The sequence below is a fragment of the Haemorhous mexicanus genome, chromosome Z (genome assembly GCF_027477595.1).
Source record: "Haemorhous mexicanus isolate bHaeMex1 chromosome Z, bHaeMex1.pri, whole genome shotgun sequence".
Taxonomy (NCBI): domain Eukaryota; kingdom Metazoa; phylum Chordata; class Aves; order Passeriformes; family Fringillidae; genus Haemorhous; species Haemorhous mexicanus.
The window spans coordinates 54,188,165-54,213,802 of NC_082381.1; the positions used below are offsets into that span (position 1 = coordinate 54,188,165).

General features: G+C 37.3%; 1 protein-coding gene across 2 annotated transcripts; it reads right to left on the bottom strand.

Moving 5' to 3' along the window:
• Positions 1-415: 415 nt before the first annotated feature.
• On the bottom strand, positions 416-24,572 carry CEP78 (centrosomal protein 78). Of its 2 annotated transcripts, XM_059873992.1 has the most exons (17): positions 24,553-24,572; positions 22,107-22,381; positions 21,719-21,894; positions 20,988-21,060; positions 20,368-20,471; positions 19,424-19,598; positions 17,556-17,669; positions 17,239-17,303; positions 15,553-15,600; positions 14,559-14,667; positions 12,892-13,027; positions 11,932-11,977; positions 10,976-11,119; positions 6,262-6,339; positions 4,401-4,567; positions 2,511-2,664; positions 416-1,237 (listed from the first exon to the last, which is right to left on the bottom strand). In XM_059873992.1, the coding sequence occupies exons 2-17, from the start codon at positions 22,357-22,359 to the stop codon at positions 710-712; spliced, it is 2,370 nt and encodes a 789-aa protein (XP_059729975.1). In that variant the 5' UTR covers positions 22,360-22,381; positions 24,553-24,572; the 3' UTR covers positions 416-709. The 2 variants fall into 2 exon arrangements, with proteins under 2 accessions (XP_059729975.1, XP_059729976.1); XM_059873993.1 differs by lacking the exon at positions 15,553-15,600 and having other exon boundaries at positions 24,553-24,571.
• Positions 24,573-25,638: the final 1,066 nt, after the last annotated feature.

Sequence of the window (25,638 nt, forward strand, 5' to 3'; positions counted from 1 at the left end):
GCCTAGTTCCTGTATGTAATAAGAATATTCTAGTTCAGGCAGCAAACCAGCTGCCTGTGCACAAGGACAAGACCAAGATGCTGGAGCTAAATCCCAGGAGTTTTAAAACAATGCTAATTCTCTTAGTTTTACATTCTCACATTGCTCTAGGTCCTGAGAGCAATCTGAGTTAAGACTATACAACCTCCAGAGGCCCCTTTCAACATGTGCTATTCTATGATCTGCAGTCATAGCACTAATGATGATTGTATTTAAAGGTTTCCTAGAGCAATGTTTCTGGGCTCATTTTTGACTCTGAAACGTCCACTAATTTTTGGAATGTCATACCCACACACTGTTATGCAGGAATTGATGTCTGCCCCAAAACCACTTCTGCACTCCCACTGAAATACACTGAAAATAAACACTAGGAAAAAACTGTACTCAAATTAACTTTATTAGTTTAAAAATCTTTGATAATGAAATCCGTATGTTGAGTCCCTCATGTGTAGTACAAACTCATGTGTACCATTTTAGGTGTCTCACATGTTTTCAAAACTAAAAATCTAGTGACAAAGAATGCAAGCATGAAACAGGAATACTGAGCAGTATGCAATGCTTTAAAAAGTCAAAGTCTACAAAACTTTACAAAAACTCCACTAATTATACTGAGACATCCAAAACATAATTTTGCAAGTGTAAAGAACAGTTCAAACATTTTACAACTGCTTCAAATGCTGGTAACACTTGGTATACTTTCCTGTATTTCAGAGACAGATCCTACAGTATCAGTTCCAGAGCTAACATTCACTACCTGCAGTCTGCTTTTGTCTCCTCTCACTCCGTTACTTGGAGTTGCTGTTTCATTTGCTACAGGGATGTGTTTCTTAGAGGAATAATTTTTGCTTTTTTCACCAGGAATACCATTGGATATTCTGCTGTCATCACTTCTGATTTGTACACTGGAATCAGCAAAAGAATGCAGACTGGTAGCCAACTGCCTTGCTGAGTGATGTGCTTTTGCTTGCTCATTTTGTTTGACCCTCCTCTCAGATAATACTGGAGTACTACTTCGAGGCTTATTCTCTTTGTTTTGGTTAATTGTTTGAGCTTCATTTTCCTTCCACAAACCTGGCTGGTACTGCTGTCCAGCAGCCTGAAGTTCTCTCATTTCTTTAAGTGATGAAAAGGCATTATTCACAACTATCTGGGACTGAAATGTTCCAGGAAGAGGAAATTGGATGTCCCCAGCTCTGTTCTGAAACAAAAGATTCTAATGAAAAAACAGGCAACTAGAGGGGGAAAAAAAGCCACTTTTGCAACTGCCATATATACTTGAGTCTGTAGAGCAAAATACAGTGTTTACCTAATATAGCTAAGACACAGAGTAATAGCAATTGAACCATCTTTATCACCTTTCAAAACAGATTTCTTAAGATTGCTAGGCTGATAATGACAGAGTACATTACAGTACATTATAATGGCACATTACAGTTTCACATCTAGCTTGAAATTTATACCAGAGATGTGTCAGTTACACAAAAGCAACCAAAACTTAATCACACCTATCATCCCCAAACACCTGCAATTCCTTACGTTTACTAGCAATTCACAGAAGTGTAGTCTCAACATTCTATACCACAACACCTAGCTGCTACAAGAACACAAACCTATCACCAGTATTGGGAGGTAAGAACGAGAGTCTTCAAACTGCAGAACTGGAAATTCTCTCCACTCTGTTAAAACAACCCCCAGATTTTTAACATTATATTTAAGGAGCTCATGTACTCTTGAGGAAATTAAAAGAGAGTGGAAGACTTTGGATATAAGAAACACAATGGAATGCAGTGTGATTCTTGGTACGACAGTTTTATTTGACTTTAACATAGCTATAGGCCTACAGTATCTAAATTTTTAACAGCCTTTAAAAAAGCCTGGGGTTTTTTTCTTTGTTACGGGAATTTTAGTATCTCCTTTGAAAAAATCTTCAAGGTTTACCATTAATTCACACAGTAGAACCTAAAACCTTTTACAATATTGACAAATACTACAAATTTGTAGTTGCCCAAAGCTCATGTCGTGGCCACAGAGAAATCTATCAGGACTGGATATATACACTATAATTACTTACAAGATAATTTATGATTTTTCAAAAGGTACATTGTATAGCCTCTCCTGTATGACCAGGGTTCTTAAAAACACTTAACTTCATTATTAAATATTTCTAAGAAACCTCATCATGGTATTTTCCAATTTGAATGGATGCATTCCACTACTAGGACTTTCTATTTCAGACTAGGAAACAACACAATTACCACCAAAGCTTAATACGTTACAAAACACTGCAGTTTGTGCTCCAAGTGGTAAACACTTTAAAAGCTTACATTAATCACTAAATTATTATGATCTGTATAAACGTAGCTATAGCAGTTGCAGTAATAATTGCATGAATCAGACAGGGATTAACAGCTAAAAAGTACATTAAAGAGTATGAAGTAGAATTGCCTCTAGCATTCCTTATAAAGACTTACTTTGCTATTCTCAGTATGTTCCTGTCTTTCTTCTTCAAAAGACTTCTCCTTTACCGTGTTCACAGGCTTACAGAGAGTAGCATTCATTTGTGGATGCCCCAAAATACCAAAATCTGACTGGTCTATCCCAGCTAATACAGCAAGTTGTCCGAGCCTGTAAAATAAAAGTTTAATAGAAAATCACACTAACTATTCTTACTCTTTGAAAGACAAAACATTCAAAACCAGAAGCAGAATCTATTAAAGCTTTGAACATAGTTTTCTAATTACTTTATGTGAAGCTCAGAGTCCCTTAATTAAGATGAAAACAAGTAGCTGAAGGTATTTTCTTGTCTTTGCACAAATTAGCCGCAGATTCAAAACAAGCATTACAAGGCTGAGAATGAAGCTCTCCTAGTTAGCACTGAACTCAGCAGCATACTGGCAATGAGATTCCATGTCAGGCAGAACAAAGATAAAAACTCTGTCATTCAAGCAGAAATTGGTCCACATCTCCAAATCGCATAATCTCTTAACATGTCAATGACAAGCTTCACAAATACAATGATGCTGGGTCACCTGCCAGCTTGTAAGTTGGCCAAACCAATCACATGTGGGTTTTAGGCCTCAGTAAAAAGTGGAAAGTTGCAGTCATTAACTGATAGCATAACATATGATATAAAGAAGCTTACTGAGAAGAGCATTCTTCGTGATTGGGATTCTGCAACATTCAGTGCAGTTCCTTATTACTATGAATAGATATAGGGCTCATATAAAGAAATTTTTTTCATGTAGTGAAAATACATTTTTCCCTTCCTGAGAAGTTTCAAACTCCTGTAGTAATGGCAACTCTACAAACCGATTGTCACAAAAATTAAAACACAGTTTTAATTCTAACTTACTTTATAGTAAGTTAGAATCATTGAATCATGGAATCATTAAGGTTGAAAAAGACCTCTTAATATCATCAAGTCCTGCCATTAATCTAACACTGCTAGGTTCATCACTAAACCATGTCCCCTAAGCACCACATCCAGATGTTTTCTGGACACTTCCAGGGGTGGCCATTTCACCACATCCCTGGGCAGCCTGTTCTAATGTCTGACCACACTTTCAGAGAAGAAATTTTTTCTAATGTCCCTTGTAAACCTCACCTGGCATAATTTGAGGCCATTGTCACTTAGGTCTATCACTACAATTTGGAAGTGGAAGATAGGGCAAATAAAATCTGTGATCTCCTCTGAATCCACAGAATAGACTACAACACATATTCACATCATTCCCTTCTTGTGGATGGACTGCCACGCTTGGTCATACAAACTTTACAAGCTGGGTTCAAGCTGAAATTCTTTGAAAAATGGGAAGGATGAATCATCCTCTGACAAATTCCAGGTACTGTGGTAATACAAACTTTTATCAATATTCTGTGGTAGTAGTAGTAGTACTACTACTAATAACAATAAATACAGACTTAAAATACAGGCTGGAGATACAAATCCCATGTAGATTTCCATACTTCAATTAGTGAATGGAGAGTACAAGGTAACAGGACACCTTCTGAAGGCAGTTCAACTGCATTTTGAGCCTTTCATATTGTGGGAATGCTAAGAGCCAAAGGTGATTCACTGAAGACTTGGAAATGTGCTTTAATAGAAGCTTTCTCCTCTTTTGGAATAGGCTTCTTGAAAGCCTTTCCCAAAGACAGATGCATGAACTCAGCCGAACAGTGCTTAGATCATGCCATTGCCACTAGGAAAGACTAGACAACAGGTACATGGCTAATTTATTTTCCTTTGCTCTCTGAGAGTACAGACCTAGAAATCTGGCAGGGTAGCAGGCAGCATACTTCATTGTGAGGATAATTTTGGAAAGATCTCAGGAAAAACAGCAAGACGTAAAGTGACAACCTACCCAGCATCTTTAAGGAGGTCTAAAAAAGCATGAAACTTTTGAAAAGAGTTCTCAATGCTGCCTAGAACACCTTCATCTTCCAAAATCATGCTGGTTACTGACTGTGCATGAAGAACCTCGGATAGGGAGATATTTAGACTCCTTAATCTTGCATTTTCAATTTCCAGCTATGCAGGGGAAAAAAAAAAAAATTTCTTTCATTTTCAGTTTAAAAGACCCCAAAATATCAAACCTCCCCTGTGTGCCAAAACAGCATCATAACTGATGTAACAAGATGCAGAGTTTGCTGTACCACACGCTTTCAGGGCACTGTTACATGAGCTCTGTGCATGTCTGCTTATCCACAGCTGCACTTCTATGTTACCATAGATATTCCTGCAGGCATTCATAACCACTGGCTTAGCACTGTCTTCAGTATGTACAGGATGTGACAGACCAAGTACAAGCAGAAAAAATTAGCTTTCATATTGTTTTACTTTGCATGTATTATATGACATGTTAACACCAAAGAATTTATTTTACCAGTAAAAAAACTTTAATGAAGGCCAATGCCCTCCTTATATTCACCCCTCTATACTGGGGGAATTCATACTACTGTTCTCTCTCCTTTTTACTGTGCATCCCAAAACTGAAAGTTCAAGATGATTTAATTTTTCTCCACATCGACCAGTAATCAAATTGATGATGAAACTGAAAACTGCATGATAACTACAGGATACACAAGGTTTTGTGTTCGAGGGAAGCATTAACTCACTCATTTAAGATTATAGCTATGCAATCAAGTACTACCTCAGGCTGTCTTGTATTTTTTACGAGAGGATGAAAAAATTGTAGATTGTGTAGTGCACTGTAAGTGGTAAATAAGCAAAAAAATAAACACTTTTAGAGATTAATGCTACTTGTTTTATTCCATCTCCTGGTAAAAGGTGCTATGTCCAACCAGCCTAGCCTTGACAGAGGAAGATTTCTTGTAGGGGGTGTTTAGCCTAAAAACCATTTAAGGATCTAAACAACAGACAGGCAGCAGAGCCCACTGGTGCACATCACATTACAGGGAGATGGGGCTAGTCAGACAAGAGGGCTACAATCTGTCTTTGAGAAGTGCAGAATTCTTTGTGGATATCTGCTCCCTGTACTGTGGGGTATCACTTGTTGCTCATATTTCAAAGGATATCACCACTTTCACTTCCCTCCAAATCATTTGTAAGGACCAAATCCATTTGCTTACACTACCTTACACTCAACTATACTACAAGAAATTCTGCTTATTCATGCAGAAGAATATTTTTAAGTCAGCAACAGCAGAGAGGAAACAGACCTCACAATTCAACTGTGATAAGTTGTTCAGTTTTGTCAAAGCTGAATTGCATTTCACAAGTGACATGCAGAAAACCATCCAATATGGTTAATGCCTGCATAAATAAAATTTAAAAACCAAAGGTATAGAATAAACCAAACTGAACAACAGTTGTGACACACAGCTTTCAGTACAAGTCATGGTAAGTGAGTTGGGAGACAAAACTGTCTATGTGTACATACTGAAAATAGATTTAATCACATTCTTGAGAAAAGCAAGTATCAGGATGCCCCAGATCATAACTGTTTCAGAAAATGAACAAAACACATTAAAACAGTAACTTGAGCTGGAGTTCAAGGCTCTGGAACAGAATCAGTAGAACAAACATTACTAAACACAGATTTCATCACTGCCCTTAAGAACAGCAAACGATCCACGTGACTTTGAACTGAAACTCTGGAAGCTACTACATTAGTGGTCATTGATAATTACACCTAAGCAAGTGCATTCTCTGAGCAGTGCCTCCTTTAAAAGTTAAGATCGTTAATAGTTAAGTATCTTTACCTCTAGTAATCGTTCCTCAGCCTTTACTCTAGCTTTCTGTTCTTCCTTTAGTTTTTCCATGCATTCTTCCAGCTCCAACTACCAAACACAGACAAACTATCATGAAATTTACCTCAAAATGTCAGATTAACATGCAGTAAGAAAAAACTCAACAACTTAACAGCTAGCAAATGACATTCCAAACATACCTTCTTCAAAAATACAAGACAGAGCTCTACCAGTAGACCATCTAGGATGCAAAATATTAAGACAGAGAAGTAGAAGTGTGATTCACTTTACAGATTTGTAAGACTGCAACAGATCACATAAAATTACAGTCCAAGTCTCTTTCGTCTATGACATAACCATCAAGAACACACGTTTTTCTCTACTTCCCCTTCACTTTTTCAAGCAGTATTTTAAATTAAATAGATCTACATTACAAAGCTCAAATTGGGCTCTAATAAGAAATCCTTAGCAGCCATATCTAGATTTTCCAACTATACTCTTTAGCCAGGATTTTATCCCTTCCTTTATTCCTTCTTATAGTTGTAAGAATACAAAGTTCTGAAGAATTGTACTCTCAATAGTCAGAATACAAAATTCTGAAATGTAAGAATTGTACTCTTTCTAATTAGTTTCACTTACTTCTTCAATAAAAAGCTTTTCACAATTCCAAGTTTAGTGTTAACAAGAATAAAAACAAATCCAAAAAACCTAATAAAAATATTCTAGTCTTATGAATAAGATGCCGAAACTCATATTTTAATTAAAATCTCCATTTCAGTAGGAGTAGTCAGGATTTGCAATACCACATTTTCTTGCATCCCAGCAGAGCATTATCATCTTTAATTACAGCATCTGAACTAGAAAAACAAGAATTTTTGTTCTTGTGCACCTTAACAATCTTCTGATTCAAAAGGTGAAATCTGTTCAAATTATCAAACTATTCTATTTTTCATAGGTTAGACTATACAAATTAACAGTATACAAAACTTCTCCCTTTCACTTTGTGTACAAGCCCATATAAGTAAAAGGACACTGTATTTTGTACACAGCATATGAACCAGTTCAAAAGAGAATCCAAGATTCAAGTAGCACTGAAATAGTCTGTTTACTAGTAAAAGCTTATTCCAGTGCATGCTACTGCACTTCATATAAGCAATCACCTGAGAAGACTAGCGTGCAACAGAATGCATAGTAAAATAAACCTTTTACAAATGCAAAGGTGTTATAAAGTTGCAAGGTACTTTTGCAACTGGTTCCAAGATGCAGGTTCTAGAATACTCTATATATAGCCCTCCTAGTGACAACCACTCAAAGTGATGACTATGGGTCTGTCACTATTCCAGTGAAGTCCACGGCTAAAATCCCTAGACTAGCATCAACCAAGCAAACGCTGCAAGTAGAAAGCTAGTCATATCTTTATCATACTCATATTTGAGCATCAAAACAGATTTAGCACTATGTCTAAGCTGCAGGCATGGTGGGGGAGGGCAAATATCTAAGGAGAACTATCAACAAATATCATAATCTTACTGCCATCTACCTTTGAAGATGTGGAAATAATGGGAGCTATAAAACCTCTACATACATACAAGCACGGCACTGAAAGTTGCCAGTGCAGAACCGTAATGTTCTGCACTTACAACTTGACAGGTAACTTGGAATCCCCCAACCTAGCTTTGATGAGCATTAGCTAACACAGACTGAAGAATTCCTTCTTTCCATTTATAGCACGTGTGCATACATATAATTATTCGTATTTTGAAGTTTCTAGGCTGTAGGCTAGGAACTCTACTCTAGAAACCATAGCTCTCAAGTATTTTTGTTGTGGATGGATTTTAGATAATTTTAAAGATGAAAACACTGACCTTTTTCTTCAAATTGCTGGTTTGTAATGTTAAAGGTCAATGGCTTAGACCATAATCAAATGATTATGATTTTTTAAACAGAAATGTACATGTTTTGCAGTGATGTTTAAACTTGATTTATCACACTCTAGATGTACGTAGTATTTAATGGTTATGGGCTGAGTTCATAACAAAACTGAACACTGCAGTTGCATCTCCTCATAAGCAATATCAAAGCCAGCATTTAAAGAATCTAATTTGTCACCATTATGTTACAAGTATATGTACATTTTAATCTTTGATTTGCTTTTAAGAAATTCACTAGTGGACACAACACCCTAGTCTCTCTGCAGAAAAAAAATATTAAAATTGATATCAGAGAGTTAAATGTACATCCAATCTTCAAGACTAAGACTTCAAGTATTACAGCCCAGAAAGACAGCACTGGTAGACTTTTAAGATGAAACTGAATACCAGAAATATAGGTAGCCCTCAGAATTACCATAAAGAGTATGTCTGTTCAACACTAGACAGAGGTATAAAACTGAAGTTTAAAAAATTATATTTTAAAAAATTCCGTAACTGATCAGCAATGTTCTTCTATTTGACTGCATCATACTTAAAAAAAAACCAGTTACAGTGCAATCTCCACTTCTTTGCAATTTACAAAGTAGTGAGATGTAGAAAGAGTTGCCCTGATAACTAGATTAAGGGTGAAGTTCACCATTTTAATCCCTAGTTAAAATTTAAAAGTATGGGAGCTCCTCAACTACATACTTCATCAAAACCAACTGTGACATTTGATTCCCTCTAGTGGAAGGAGAGAATATTTATCAGTTCTCATTTTTCATTTAAGCAGATACTAGGCTTTCACTAAACAAGGCTTTTTTTCTTTTTTTTATGAAAACACAACTAAGTATTACTTGTTTCATTAAGTAGTATGCTTAAAATCCCTTTTTCTGCAGAAGGATGTAGAGAAGTTCTCCAAGACTTACATACCTAAGTGAAAGTCTGGTCATTCAAGAGATGCCTTGGAGAGCTTTTTTTTGACAAAGCAGCAGTTTAAGGAACTCCCACCTCTTACTGTTCATTCTCACTCTGCATTCCCATCATTGCTCTAACACAACGGGTTGTCCCATTTACTGAAAGGTCTGCTACCACCAAATACACTGGACTACTTTTCAGTAGGATCAGTACCTCAAGCTGCTGCACAGTAACAGCTGTTTAATGACAGTCTTATGATCAGACAAATGTGAAAAAAGAGAACACAAGAGAAAAAGATTGAAGCAAGAAATGAAAAGGCACTACGTGACTGAGGGAAAAGAGACAATTCAGTGGGGCCAATTTGATAGTTTGATTCTGCCATAATGTGAAACCTGCTTTGTGTGAAGGTAACAGAAACAATGGGTGAGGCACAGAATCAGGCGCAGATTGCTTAATGGGTGCTATCTGATACGCAACCACAGCCTAAAAAAGTATTTTGGTTTTCAAATTCAGAAAGTCATGAAAATCTGGACCTTTACAAGCACAGAAAAATCAAAACTTTGGGGTAGGTTGTCAAAATTTGGGGGTTTCTCTCCAACAAAGTTGAAATTAATCATAAATTGTCTCTTCCTTATAGCTTCCCTACATGTAGCACTACAGCTAACACAAATGTGTTAGCTGTAGTATGGGTATGACATCCTATTGGTCAGTATGACAACCCTTCCCCAAAGCACCAAACACTGCCTGCCTCCTCCCTCTCCAAACAGCAAGAATAAATACATCAAAAGCTTTCTGCAATCACAGTAGTTCCTACATACAACTTTTTGGAGCAATTTGCACATGATATGGAATTCTATGATTTCAGACAAAGTGCTCTTGGTAAGAGTGTCGAAGCCACCTCACAGTGCAATGCCAATACACTGAACACTATGAGGAAAAGTTGCTATAAAACTAATTTCCAGCAACATATGAAAACTTTGAAATCTTCCTGAATAAAAGTTCTAGGGAGAGGAAGTTCTAAAGAAAAAGTATATATCAGCTGAAAAGGCTAGTAGTTATTCATGCAGTATTTGTACAGTCCTTTTGCTTTCCACAACTCTATCCCGCCCTAAACATTCCCACTACTGATAAACCTATAGCAAGTTAAAACTTAACTTCACTTCTCTTACACAAAAACAGGTATACAGTCCAATATTTACACATATGAACAGCATATTCACCCAGTGTGGTGCTCAGACAACAACCAGCAAACCCAGACTGACTATAGCTCTTTTTTACAGAAGTAATCATCGGTTTCTCTGAACAGAATTAAAATCTTAACACTTCAGAAACAGTTAACTCATTTATTCTGTCTGAGGGTGTTACTTTATAATAGTGCTAGATTACTTCAGCAGCATTAGAGAGCCACTGATATATACCTTTTTTCCACCCCTTTTTTTAGTCAGAACATTCCCAGTCAAGACATTTGCAGAAATAGTCCATTTCACTACTGCAAAGTTTTTTAAGTATCAAAGAAGTAGAAGGAATAATAAAAAGTAAATGAAAAAAGTTTACTAGGTTAAATTATAAAATGGAACTTGAACACTTTTAGCTATTTTTGTAATTATTTTTAAACAACAGTAATTTTGATATTTTAGCTCTTAGAAATAATACTAAATTACTTTTATAAAGGAAATACTTGAAAGAAAATACCACAGTCAATAGCACTGATAAAAAGATCTACGCACTATGATGCAAGATTGGAACAGAGAAATTACACATACCACAGTTGTATTAAGTTATTCTGAAATCCTGCTCCAAAACTGGTTATTTGTTTAATTACAATTTTTTGAATAAAACATGGTTTAACTTATATAATTTGCCTTTAGGGAGTCTAAGGCACTGAACATGCTTCTTACCTGTAACTGTTGGTATTGTGCTACATCAGTCTTATCTAATGATTTTGGCAAATCAGTCTCCTGGATATCATCCTCTAAATCTTCTGTGTCTTCAGTTTCAGATGTAGAAGCACGTTCTAGTGTCACTTTCACAGGAACAGCTGTCTAGTTACACCAGAAAAGAAAACCATGCCCACTCATAGAATTACAATGTTTAGCAAAAATCAAAGATTAAATCATATCAAAAGCTTAATTTAAATAGTTGTTTCCCAGAGTCCTTTACAATGTATACACATTGCCCAGCCATACAACTTCGAAATAAATTTGCATAAAACAATATTAAAAAAAACAATCCAATGTGTGCCTATGTTGAGTATTTGTGGTGAGGATTTAGCAGCAGAGTCAGCCCCACACAGGGCACAACCTCTCTCAGCTGACCATGGACTCCAGTCCATGGGAAGCCTACACCAGAGCAGAGGATAACTGGTGGCTTCTGCAGCCACCAGATCCTTCTGTGATGGAAATGAGATACAAAGGAGAAGGAAGAAAGATGGGGTTTTTCTTCTCCTGGTAGAGCAGTTCACAGAGAAGTTTGTGAATAATAAGGTATAATGATCTGCAAAAACAAGTATATAATCAAAACCCAAGATAGAAAAGATGGTGCAGAAAGCGTTCAGAGAAAAATGCTGTTGGTTATTCTTCTTGCTATGGAGGGATTGTACCTATACTCCAACTCAGGTAGCTCCTAAGACTAAGAACACAAAAGATACAGAGATAGAAATGGAAGTAAAATAAGTATCAAAGAAGCTTCAACCAAAGGCTGATGCAAGCTACTTTTTTTCACTCCTATGAGTGAGAATCTTTAAAAGTATGTTCCAGTCTTAGCTTTCAGACAACCAGATTCTGTTGAGAACATTCTCCCCTTTTTCCAGGCAGCTACCCACTAAAACAAAACCAGTGTGTGAGAGAAACAGTACCTGAATCTTCAATGGCAATTCTCCATTACAATCCGCAGCCCTGCCTCTGAAGTTCGGGAAAAAAAAACAAAACCATACTTTTGAGGAAAGCAAGTTTATAATGTTCTAAACACAAGATTCTAGGACAGGTGAAGCAGTAAGAGTAAATAAACAGCCTCAGACACTGCACTACATCCCTTTAAGCCTCATTACATTCTCATTTTGATTAGTACTCCCTAGTTAATCATGATTTAGAGCAACACTATGGATGCTAACATTACTATCTTCAATAGGCATCTTACTTAGTTAATTATTTTGAACTAAAGTCAACAAGAGAATTTGGTATTCAGCATTTTGAAAATTAAGCTTAATAACCACAGTTGCAATACAGCATTAAGTAATTTTTTTGTTTAAATAGTTATATGGTCTCCATTTTTAGAGGCTGTCTAGGGAATGGATTAAAAAAACAAAAACAAACAAGAACTGTTTCAAAAGACAGCTTTCATGTGTAAGTTTTTTTTCAGTTTTATTTTAATTTACAGCTCTTAGATGATCACAATAATTATGCTGGTATTGAGTGGGGTGAAGCAGAAAAAAGAGGCAGGAAACTACCTAAGCACTGTGAACTGGATCTCAAACCAGCTATACTACAAGTTTAGAACACTAACTTGCCTCTTTAGCTATGATACGTTTGATAAATCATTATTAACAAAAGAAAAAGCAGACAAGGTAGGTTTGGTTGTGGTGGGCTTTTTTGCTGCATATGAATATTCCTATGGCTAACACATACTTTTGTGTATTTTAAATCCTTACTAGAGAAGAATTTATATAAAATCCTCAAAATTTATAAAAACAGAAAAAACTATGACATTCTGTGTGTAACTCTCAAACCATATTTTAAAAAGTTAACATTGCTCTCTACTGTATTTATCATGCAAATTTTATGGTTTAGTATCTTTTTTTGTACTATGAAAACCTCACCTGCATCTCTTTGCACGTTCTGCAGTCCGCCAAGGAAGGAAGCCCTTTGTGCCTGGTGGTAATGGTTTTGGTGAGTAACTCTCTCGCACAGTGGAATTTTTTTTCCCAGGACTTACAGATTTTTTAGATGATAATCCTGGATTGAAGAGCAAGACCAGAAGAAAAGAGAATTCATTACAGATTATTGTTCACAAATTAATTCACAGCTTACTGTTCATAAAATTTTTTATGCAATAATAAGGACTGTAGGAAATTTGCCATTCAGTCTAATTTTGCTGAAGTATCCAAAAGCTTGAGATTATAAGACTGTATACTTAACTGCTCTTAGGCTGATGCAAGACAAGTTTTCAAAAAAGGAGGGAAAGCTTTGTAGCAGAAGAGGTTTGACAGTAAAGGCATCTATGTGTTACAAATTGCCCTCCAGTGGCTTCAGAGTGAAGAGCATTATTTTATTTATGGGCAAGATAATTAAAAATAAAGCTGATACTCATGCAGATCACTTGAACAGGACACCAGCAATCTCTTCCTTTCAGACGACTAATAAGAAAAAGTAGGGTTTGCTGGTCTGCTCTTTTGTTGTTTAAATCATACAACATCAAAGTAGACTCAGAAAGAAACGTAATGTGGATCTTCATTAGAAATATCTACCAAGAGTAATTAAACTTTTTATCAGGGCAAGGGGGAGCCTCACATTCTCTATAAACTAGAAAGTACTAAGTCTGGAAAACTAATCACCTTATATTTCCTACAATGAGAAGCTAGTGAGAACTCAGATTATTGTTTTTCTGAGTAAAATAACTCCTTTTGTAATGGTATAGAAATGCATAACTTATTAATGGGATTCAAAATCTCAATTAATTCTGAACATAATAAACAGTATAGTTTTCACCTTGACTCCCTTCTTCTCTGAAAAAAAAACAACCCCAAAGCACATAAAAACCCCACACACAATGAACAACCCCAAAACAGAAAAAAAGACCAAAAACCCACAAAACCCTTCACAACCACATTTGCCATGCATTTTTTTTTCTCCCACTAATACCCTGATCACTTACCTCTTTGCCTCCAGATAACTAGAGTGAAGACAAGAGACAGTGCAATGCATTACAGTGCAATTTGTAGTCTGAAAAATGTTTCATATCGCAGCTATCAGTACTTAATTTTAAATATTCAAGATACCTATGCTATATTAAACATACTATTTATAATAGGTTTACATGAAGTTAAAAAAAAATCTTACAACATTTTGTACAACAGTTAAAAAATGCATGTTCGTTTGTTCTGGCAGAGGACAGCCTGCTACAGAAAGGTTACAACAGCAGGAGAACTAGACAACTTACTACTGCCAAGCTTTGCAGAAGTGAAAGCTTGTGGAGACACAGAATACATATGTGCAATGGTTCCACACATTTTTAAGTCAGTATATCCAACCATTTTTCCAGCCATGTATCTAGCAGCACTAGAAACAAGAGAAAGTTTCCTACAGATACTAATGATGATAGAAGATGCATTATATCATCAAGAAGAAATACATTTTTTTTGAGACAAACGTTCTGTAAAACACTAACATTTAGACATATCATACATTTTTAAATTTAAGCTCTTAAGCATTAAGATAAAATTTTCTAGACTAAATGTACTGTAGTCAGAAAAAAACAAAGAATTACCAATACGAATAGTAGCTTTTCCTTTCCGACCACTTCCTAGGACAATAGTTCTTTTCTTTGGCTTAGTTTTCAAAGCATCTTTGGAAGACGGAGACATCAGCCACTTAAACTAGAATTTGGTTTATTTTTTAAAGAAAAATAAATCTGTTTAGCAACTGACAATTGAAGACGTGCTTATCTAAAATTCAAGGTAGTTTGTCAGATCTAGAGAACACTGTACTTACAGGAAACTTTTTAAGCTGTAAAATCAAGGAAAAAACCGAAGTCTCACAAGGCCCAAATTTAAGCAGATGATAGTCTACAATAGCAGAAAGTGTTTTCAAAACACCACTACAATATCCCATCCAATATTATACTTTCTCCTGTGGAAAACAGTTCTTCTATAGCAAAAATCCCCCAGCATCAACACTATAAAGAGGTAACCCTGGCTTCTGCACTTCATTCTCAGACAACTGGCCTGACAGGAATGACTGGCTCAGACCAAAGCTCTCCAGAGTAATAAAAGCTTCCCTAATGTGATTTTGTATTACTGATAAAGTCAGTATTTTAAAAAACACGAATTTGCCTGTAATGAAAATTTATCCTTACAAAGTAATAGCCCCAAAATAAAATTAAGAGACAGTGATGATCAAAGGCCACGGCTGTACTTCAGACTTCATTTTCTTAAAGCAACAGCTCTGTTCTTAAAGGCTCCCCTTGCCCTGATAAAAAGTTTAATTAATCCTGGTAGGTATTCTAAAATTACTCTGCTAAAATTACTTACTTTAAAGTGTGCATCACTAATACAGGGTCTAGTCATTGAATAAAATACAGATGATATTAACACAAAGCTTGTCTCACATAGCCCTAAATCCCACATCAGAGTACTAAGAACAGTATGCCACAGCTATTCCTCTCTAAAGCATCAGAATGATTAAAATGCCATTACTGTGCTCTAAGTTTAATTCAAATTTATCATTGTCAAGAAACTATTTTTTTTTTTCACGTTGGATACAGTTAATCCTTGTATAAATTTTTCTCTGTCTCCAGGTGGATCTGGTCCCTGTGCAAGTGAACACACCCAAAAAGAGTAAAATTAATTTCCAAGAGTCTAAGAGCCAAAGTAATTTTAATTTTGTTTTGCTAGGCACCCAAAAGGACAGCTTTACTAGATGAAACCAAAACTTCATCTAGCACACAGCCGTCTCTGCTGTTGTTGTAAAACATCTAAGCATCCAAGTATAAAGACAGCAAAATCCAAAACCAGCGTTTTGAAAGTATCCTGTTTTGTAGACACCTTCAATGGATTTTCCCTTTGATTTAATCTCTCAGAAACTACACAAACTTTCACCACCTATTACACTTGGTCATATCTATGATTGCAGTTCACTATACTGCTACACAGTGCTGCCAGAATATATAGCTTTTGTTTTAGCAAAGGCATCAATTAGCAGTTGACAATTCTCTTGCAAACCCAAAAAAAAGGGTCTAGAAGAGAATCAACTACATGCTACTGAAAAACAAACACCCACTTTTTACACAAAGCAGGATGGAAGGAAAGACAGCTGTGACTAGCAGAAGAAGCAAAGCTACGTAGTAAGCCAGTGGAAGGATAAGACACCACACTAACTGGTTGAATATAAAACTATTGTCTTGAGTCAAGTTATCTTTTAGTATATGGGAATTTCCTAGAGTTGCTTCTTTCCATGGTCTGGCTTTCCAATTATCTTTAGCATTTCCAGGCAGATGTTATTTTCACGTGATTCCTGTGATATTTTGTAAGTTTTACTCCCATCTGCCAAGCAGAAAGAGTACTTCTTCACAACCAACCTCAACTTCTCAAAAAAGGTCTTCTAGAGATTGAAGGGGGAACTGTATTAATCCTCCAGAAATTCTGTACACTAATTTTCAATTTATTAGACAGTCTCTACACATCCACAGTTGTGTCTTTATTTAGTCATTTCAAAAACCAAAAGAGCATTAAATTCTACCATAAAACTGGGATTGTTCAGACTCCTTTGAGAACTGAATCAGATTTCTGTATATTTGAACAGTATACCTAATCATAAATCATCTAGATATTCAGTTTAGGCACATTACTGTGAACTGTGTGTGAACAGTTAGAGCAAGATGAATGGGAGTAATGTATTTTAACTGAACTCTGTTTTCATAGATGGTCTGCATTGAAAGATCAGTCCTGAGCAACTTTAAAAAATTTTGGTTACAGAAGCTAGAGACAAGAAATAAGTTCTAAAATAAATCAAGTGCTAAATTTCAAATTGTGCTTTCCTTACTTTTAAATTAGAACTAATTATTACCATGTTGACAAGGACATATGTAGTAGAAAGCCCTCCAGCAGTCCTGGAGCAATATTTAGTTAACACTCTACAGTAATGCCCAAATACACACGCATTTCCATTTTTCTTTCCATTAAATGTATATCCAGGTTTTATTACATGTGACAGCTTTAATTCCGTAAGAAATCACACAGAAAGCCCGATACAGTAACATGTTCATCATAGTGGTTTTAGGTTTCCCCCTAGATAGTGGGGTTTTTTTATTTGTACTGAGTCAAACTTCTGTTTAGAACTAGAATAGTTGTTTTAGATTCATTTTGAAAAAAGTCATCCTTTAAAAAAAACAAATGCAATGGAAACTACAAAGAAAATCCCAAACTCATTCCAAAATGTGTATAACATACCTCTGAGTCAGCACTGCTTCCATTCTTGAGAACTCTTTCAATAATCTTTTTTATCAGAACATGAGCTAGAATGAATTAAAACACCCTTTTAAGAATTTTCTGTAAGAGACAATTCTTTTTGTGTACAAACAGATCATTGACTAATAAGCACATATTACTATCCTGGTTGTTTTCCCATGTTAAAAATGTTTACCAAATTATCACGGCATGTTCTTTCTTTCTTAAAAGCAGTTTACCTTTCCCCATATAGTTACTGAAGAAGGAAAAAAAACCCCAACAACCACACAAAGAGAATAAGTGCAGACACAGATACATACCAATTAATGGATTTTTTCTTACATCAAGTACCACTAATGTTGTGTTAGTTTGAAGAGCATCTAATAATGACCTTGCTCCTTCATTGGATATTCCACACTGCTGCAAATCAAGCGCTGCAAATCAACGTTCAAGGAGGCAAAAAAAAAATCAGTGGAGGTAGTACTGCATTAAGTTAGTAATTTAATTTAATAGTTAATATCTAAAAAAATTAGTCCTGCTGAAAACCTCCATTTCATAGAACATGAAGCATGAGAACTGAGAACATTATGATAACAGTCATGTGTAAAAACAGGAGTATTACTTTCAAAGAAAACAACTAGAACTTTTCAACATTAAGAAATAACTGTTAATATCTGCAGAGGAGGTAATATGAAGCACTCTACAACCACTGTGGGCAACCTATGGCAGTGTTCAGTCAAAGTAAGAGGGTTTCATCATGTTTCAGCTCATGTACCCACTCCATCTTGCCCTGTCCATAGGTACCACTGGAAAGAGTCTGTCTCCATCTCCTTTACGCCCTCTCTTCAGATATTTGTACAACTTGATCCCACTCTGAGCCTTCTCTTCTCCAAACCGAAGAGTCCTAGCTTCCTCAGTCTGTTCTGAAAACAGAGCTGGCTTACTCCCTTCATCTTAGTGGCAATTCACTGGACTCTCTCTGGTACTTCCAGTTCCCTCCTGTACTGCAGATTCCACGGCCTCACTTGTGCTGAGTAAAGAGGAAGAATCACCTCCCTCAACCTGTTTAAAAAGTCTCTGCCTAATGCACCCCAAACACCACTGGCCCTCTTTGCCACAAAGACACCTCACTGTTTCATGGACAGCTTATTGTCCACCAGGATCTGCAGCACCCTTTCTGCAAAGCTGCTTTTCAGCCACACAGCATGTTCTAGTGCACTTTATTCCTGTCCAAGTGCAGGACTTTGCACTTCCTTTCCTTAAACTCCATGAAGTTCCCATCAGCTCATTTATCCAGCCTGCTGAGGTCCCTCTAGATGGCAGCAGATCCTTGCCTTTCTAGGGATCCAAGAAAGACTGTAGTTCCTGCGCCTTTTTTCACAGACCTCTTGAAAATAGGCACGACATTAGCTATCCTCCTCCAGTCCTCATGCACGCCCTCCCAATCACCATGATCCTTCAAAGACTACTGAGAGTGGCCTAAAAATTACATCAGTCAGCTCCCTCAGCACTTGTGAACGCATCCCATTAGGGCCTATGGACTGCTGTTTGTCCAGTTTGTTAAAGTATTCGCTAATCTGGTCCTCCTCCATCAGTATGGATGTTATCTGTATACCTGCCTCAAACTAGAACACAAAACTATAAACCAGGTATTTAATTCCACACACAGAATACTATGATTGACACCACCACCATTAGTAATTTTGTATAATATACTGTAGATATAGTGTAGAACAAATTCATTCTCAAAGGTACTGTAGGACAATACTAGATAACACAACAGTATTCAGATACTTCAAAAGAGGAAGAGAGATTTCTTTGGATAAAAGGAGTACTCTTCCAAAGCTACGCAGTAAGTTACTCCTCTGGCTGCAGCTGTTGTAACTGATAATTTTAAGTCTTCTGCCTGCCACTACTATATTTTAAGAGATGCAGTAGTGAGACATAGAGACAGTAGAAAAGACAGTAGTAGAGATATGGAGATCTTGCTGAAATCCTTACAGCAACTAGTAATAATCAGGTATGAGGTATATCAGGAATTTGCTGGTGTAGGCCAGCATTATATGGAATATACATGTACATCATGTACATATACATATAATCATTTACATCACTATGTCTGTAGTTACTATGTAAGTGTATTACTCTGAATTACTCTGCTGTTCATTAGTAAAAGACTTAGTAATACCTTTTAGCCAAAGGTCCTCTCCTAGACAGTCTGCAAAGGCACTTGCTCCTCTATCTCCAACAAGCATGTTGCAGTTCAAAGTAATCCGCCTCAAACCTGTCATATATTCAAGATCAGGTCTCCTGTAACGTAGGCTTTCAGCCCAAGCTTCACCATGTCTTCTTATTGCCTGGTGCTTTGCAAACAAAGAAGCTGTTACCAAGTGAAATGGCAAAGCCATAATTGATAACATGATCACAAGTTTCCTTTTTTAGTAAACCATGTTCAATGGCTTGAATGCTGGTATAAGAAATATATGCAGGTACCATTCCTGAATTCAAGAAACATAACTAATTTTTAAACCTTACTGGCAACTCGTACTTGTTGCGACTGCCCAGTCTGCAATGCAAATTATTAACTTGGCTACAAAGTATTTTATCACCTTCTTTTGACAGATACTTTCCTATTGAATAGGAAATAAATACATACTATGAAATGTTGTGCTTTCACAGAAACCATGATTAACACTAATTAGAACACAGTACTAGGCAAAAACCTCCTGACTAATCAGCAGCTTCTAAACTGTAAACTTGATTATTCTTATCCAGTGCTTAAGAATACTGGAGACATTTTTCAAAATTAGTGACAATGAAAGAAGCACCCCGAAAACAGGTGTCAGATGTTTACAGGCCTAGTCCTCATTTAAAGAAAATACTTTATTATTTATGTTTTTTTCTAAGAAATAGCAAATTTAAATTCCACACCAGTAAACTAAACTACTTTTGTCATATACTTTGGTTATATACTTTTGTCACAGCTTTCTTAAGAACATACACTTATTTTTGGTATTCACACAAGCTCCTCATGAAGCATTGTAACAGATTTTTTACTTCTGCTTTAAAGCAGAAGTAAAAAATTAATTTTTTTAAGTTCTTACTCCATTCTAAGAAAGTTGATTAAATTACCTTTAATAAATTTGCTATATGTTCTGCCCCTCGCCACGTGAGGCTACATGCTGTGAAGTTTACAAATCTGATAGTAGCTGTATTCTTTATACTCTGACAGATTGCTGAAGAAAACAAAAGCACGCATGTTATCTACACACAGCATTTCCACATTATCAGAACATGCTTCTTCAGTGGCCTATTAACAGGCAGCTTTAACAGCAAAAAGCTTTGACAAAGAACTAGTGCTGAAATACAGAGTATATTTTGAATACAATTAGTGTGTTTTAAGTTCATACATTTCTAGTGCAAATGTTCAGCAAAGAATATCTGAACAAGTTAGAAAATATTTGATTTCAGTTTACTTACAGAAGCTTAAACAAATCAGGAAAGGGTAAAGAAATATGACTGTTGTTTTATCTAAAAGTATAAACATCACTATAAAGTAGTATAGATATGAACCTGAAGTGAAGAAATTCAAGTCTTTAAATGCTACTGAGTTATGCAGAATAAAGTAAAGATTGCTCTTATAATCTCCATAGACAAATTTAAAACAGGAATGGAAATACTGAAAAATTTGCTTACCTGTTTGGAAACATAAAAGAGAAAAGTATATTTACAGGTTTTGATTCTGAACTTACTTTCCAACCCTCCATCTCCAATTGGGCAGTGGGCTAAAGAGACACTCTCCAGAGATGAAGCTGTGGCCAAGCCCTAAAGAATAAAACAATCAATGCTGTTATCTGGCCTGAAAAGCAAAAAAAGAAAAAAAAAAAAAAAGACCAAGTCACCCAAACCACTCACTCATCCTCTGTTCCTTACAAGAAACTCCAGAGGTTTCAAACAAAGGTCAAAACCAGCAAACCTTCACCTTCAGTTTAAGTGAGTTCATTTCTTTAGCACAGAGGAGGCTTGCCTGTGGGCAACCAGCAGCAACCTCCCTCCCTAGAAGCCAGTCAGGAGCAAACTGGAGCTTTTCAGTAACACATCTGAAGATCCATTTTTATCTCCTTGGTGTCCCACAACTTCCCTTCTATCCCATACGTGCACAGTGGTTTCAGTCATAAGCCTATGTCATACGCCTCAAGCACATGGCAGAGATGTTGCTAAGATCTTTCTTGTAAGCCTTATGTTTCTGCGACATTCAGTTAACACCAGGTTATACTAAAAGTCTCAGCAGAATCATTCTATATGTATATTGTAAAGACTACACAAAGATATCCTAGAAGATAAATATCCTTGTCTGCAACAAATACATGCAAAGATTAGTTGCTACTATTCTCTGTGCTGGGCATATTTTCCATTTATTTGTACTATTTGTATATTTTGTACTATATGTACTATGTATTCGTACATACTATTATATTCTCACCTTTGTTAAAAGTGCTAGGTCTCTTTCCCTCAGAAGCAAACCCTGCAGTTCTAAATGTTTTAGTACATCTGATATACTGAGACAGCCTTTCACAGCTTTGCATAGTTGGCCAGTCAAGTCTTTTGGCAGAGTTGCTGGAATTCTCCTTCTAAGGTAAGTTTTATGTCTTTCAACACCTAGTGAAAAATAAAAACTACACATCAGTAAAATCCAGTCCCTATTGGCTTAAAAGCAATTATAATCATACCTTCCTTTTTTTGTTTACTTTCTTAAATTATAGTAATTCCTTAGGCATAACAACTCTTTGCCCCGTGTATTCAATCACGCAGAAGTTTTATGCAACAAGTTTTAACATGCATACATCAACATACTTATCTTTCAGACAGACCTGATTCTTCAAGACCATGCTGATGTAAACTTCTTATTCCAATAGAAGTCAGAGTCTTATTATGCCTGAGAGCATTAAGAAGTGGTGCCCAATCAGTAGCTTTGATGCGATCTACAATTAGATCAATAGCATCACGAGTCACATTAGCCTTCACAGCTTTCAGTGGGAGAGAGCCTTGAAGTTCACAAAGATGTTCATAATGTGAGTAGAAATCCAGCATGGACCGTCTTCTTAATTTGACTGATTCAATCATTTTTTATGTGATAAATTTCTCTCTAAAATAAGAAAGAGAAAAAAAGACATAATTTTTTTTTCAATATATAACTATCTTGCATCACAATGCCAATCCAACACACATATCCAAAACATGAAAATGTTCCTGGATATTTTATAGCATTTACTCATCTTCAATGCATAGCTAAAAACCTTACATCTTATGATGCTTACTACCTGTGCAAGTTAAGTTGAATGAATAAAGGGCTGGAGAAAAAAAACCCCAAACACCAAAAAGCAACTCATCTGCATTTTTATTCTTCTTACTCTAACAGATATGTCAAGAACATAAAAGCCCTGATCTTTAAGCACTGACTGTTGTAGAGATCTTGTTTTCATCTTAAGATTTAACTTTGTAGCATCAAGGTCTGCCCAAAAGCCTTGGACACTTCCTGACCCACCATCAAGGGAAACATAGAGAACTAGCTGTGAACTTCTCTGCTACTTCAGTTAAAAGTCTAAATTATCATCATACATAATGAAATTTGATTCCCTAAATATTTTTGCTATTGCATACCGGATATATGTATCCCAGTAAAAATCACTAAGCATTTTTCAGGCATAAGGTTTTGTTATATTTCAGTACCCACAGAGAATAACACTACTGACCTCCAAACAGAATCTCTAAATACTGCTATGACATAGCTATTAAGGGTTAAGTAATTCTATAGTCTCAATAGGGACATTTGTCAGTATATTTAGAAGATACATTTATTTATTTGTTTGTTTGTTTGTTTATTCATTCTCAGGACAACATTAAGTATTCAACACAGAATACCAAGCACTGCTCACATCAAACACTTTTTTTATTTGTCACAGACTAGAAAGCTTCAACCAATCTTCTCAAATATTCTGTATTGTATCTGTCCAGTATAACTTGTCAAATAAGACAAGTTATACTGGACAGATAAAGGCATGTGAGGATAGTTATTTGTAAAAGCATAATTTAGAAAAATAATATATTGTTAGTATCTAAATGACTGGAAATACAATAAGATATAAACCCTAATAAGACCGTTCCTCCACACCCTTTTACTTTTTTTTAGCTCTGATCTGCTAGCATTTAATGACCACACTATGGCCACAGGAACAGAAATTACTGAATTATAATCCAACACTTCAGGTTCAGAAAATGACCATCAGTTTTAAGGGACCAATGGCTTCTGGTAATGTATCAATGTGCAAAATATTAGACTTTTTCTCCAGAGCTTAAGCAATATTCTTTTCATGGAGGCTTTCACTGCAACACCTTAACACCACACCTCTACCTGAAGGAGCTCCTGACCCTACCACTAAAGTTTAGCCCAGCTGTAGGAAGAGACAAAAAGGGACAAACTAATCAGACCCACAATGGTTTCCAAATGGAAAACCATACAAATTTGAACTCTTCTACACTGGAGGTAGTGATACCACTAATCTGATACCATCTTTGACTTGACTGGCTCTGAAAATGTATACAGATGATAATTATCTCCTCAATACGCATCCAAGAAATCACTAACTAGCCAGCAACAAATTACGAAAAATATATGGCACACAGTAAACCTGAAAAATCTAGCTCCATGTTAGGAGTTTTCAGGAACCTATGAGTTAGCAGCGATTAAAATAACCAGCTGGCTAAATGTGTATAGGGTGGGCAAACAGATGGCACCCAAAAGCACTGCCACGGCCGCATGCCGACCTGCGGGGCACACAAGGAGGCTGAGCCGCGCCCACTCTGGGCGGGCGCGCCTTGCCAAGAGCTGCCGGGGGTCTGCCGGGGCCAGGCACCCTTCATGGAGCTGCTGCACAACTGCGTTAAAGGATGGAACACAGCACCCAGCTACAGACAGCTCCGGTTAGCACCGGGGTAAAAAATAGGGGGGCTTTGATGTTACACTGGCTCAAGATCGACCCCGACTCAGGGAATCACTTCAGATCGCACACCACTGAGCGGGCATCAACAGGGGGCTGGGCTGTCCGCCACAACCCCGAGGGCTCGCCAGAAGCGGCCCGGAACAGGCATCAGCCGGTTGCTCCCGCGCCCACAACAGCCCCGCCGCCGCCGGCCCTGACGGCCCCATCTTCCTGGAACAGACTACGGCCCGCTCCGCGAGCAGCCCGCCCTCCCTCCGCGCCGCGGGCCTGCCGTTACCCTGATTAGGCGCCGCTACCCGGCATCGCGCAGCGTTACCCGTTGTTACCCGCTGTACCACCCGCCGCTACCCGGCATTGCGCAGCGTTACCCGTTGTTTCCCGCTGTACCATCCGCCGTTACCCGGCAGTGCGCAGCGTTGCGTTAGCGCTGTTACCGCCGTTCCCGCACCCCGCGCCTGGCCCGGCGCCGTTGGCGCGGCCGCCGCGTGGCGCGCGAGGCTGGCCCCCGATTGGCCGCCGCCCCGCCGCCCTCCCGCCCGCATTCAAAATGGCCGCGCCCGGCGGTCGCGACGGCGGCGGTGTTACATAGCAACAGTACCGTTCAAGAGAGAACCGCTTCTCTTTCCTGAAGAAAAACAAACGAACAAAAAAGGAAAAAAAGAAAAAAACAGAAACAACCAAGCGCAAACCACAAAACAAACAAACAAACAAACAAAAACAATAACAACAACAACAAAAACCCCAAACCCATAAAACAAACCAAAAGCCAACAACGCAGCGCTAGAAGAAAGCAGGCAGAGCTTCAGCTCTCCGTCAGCAAAGCACGCGGTGTAGGAACTCCACAGGTAGGGAGGCGTTTTGATACACAGCAGTAGCCACAGCCAGGGGGCCTGAGCCGTCCAACAGGGTTACAAACTCGTGTTTCACAGCTGTGTTTCCCATTAGGTTGCTAGGTTACATACACGGGATCACAGAGTTTTCATTAACATTCAGTACAGTGCATTATACGGTGTGACATTTAGGGCAGAATAACTCAAAATGGAGTTCAGGGGCTGCTCCTAGAACTTGCAATTCATTCATGGATAGGGACACCAGCTAATTAGGAAAAATTATTACTGTAGGTTGATGACAAGAGCAATTTGGTTATTTAAAAAATTATGCTTGTAATCTGCTCATAGGCAGCAGGATTTAAACTCTAAAGGAGAGCAAACTCCAGAGTGCTTTCCACAGAAGCTAGACAGGCCACTAGAACATTCAGAGGAGACTGTGTTTACGCAGATGCAATGTTACTCGCTGTCTTTGACTGACATCAGAAGCAACTGAAGCACCTTAAGAGCTATCAAGTGTACCAGAACAAGACTCATTTCAGTAAATCTGACATCATCATCTGTACAAATTGTTT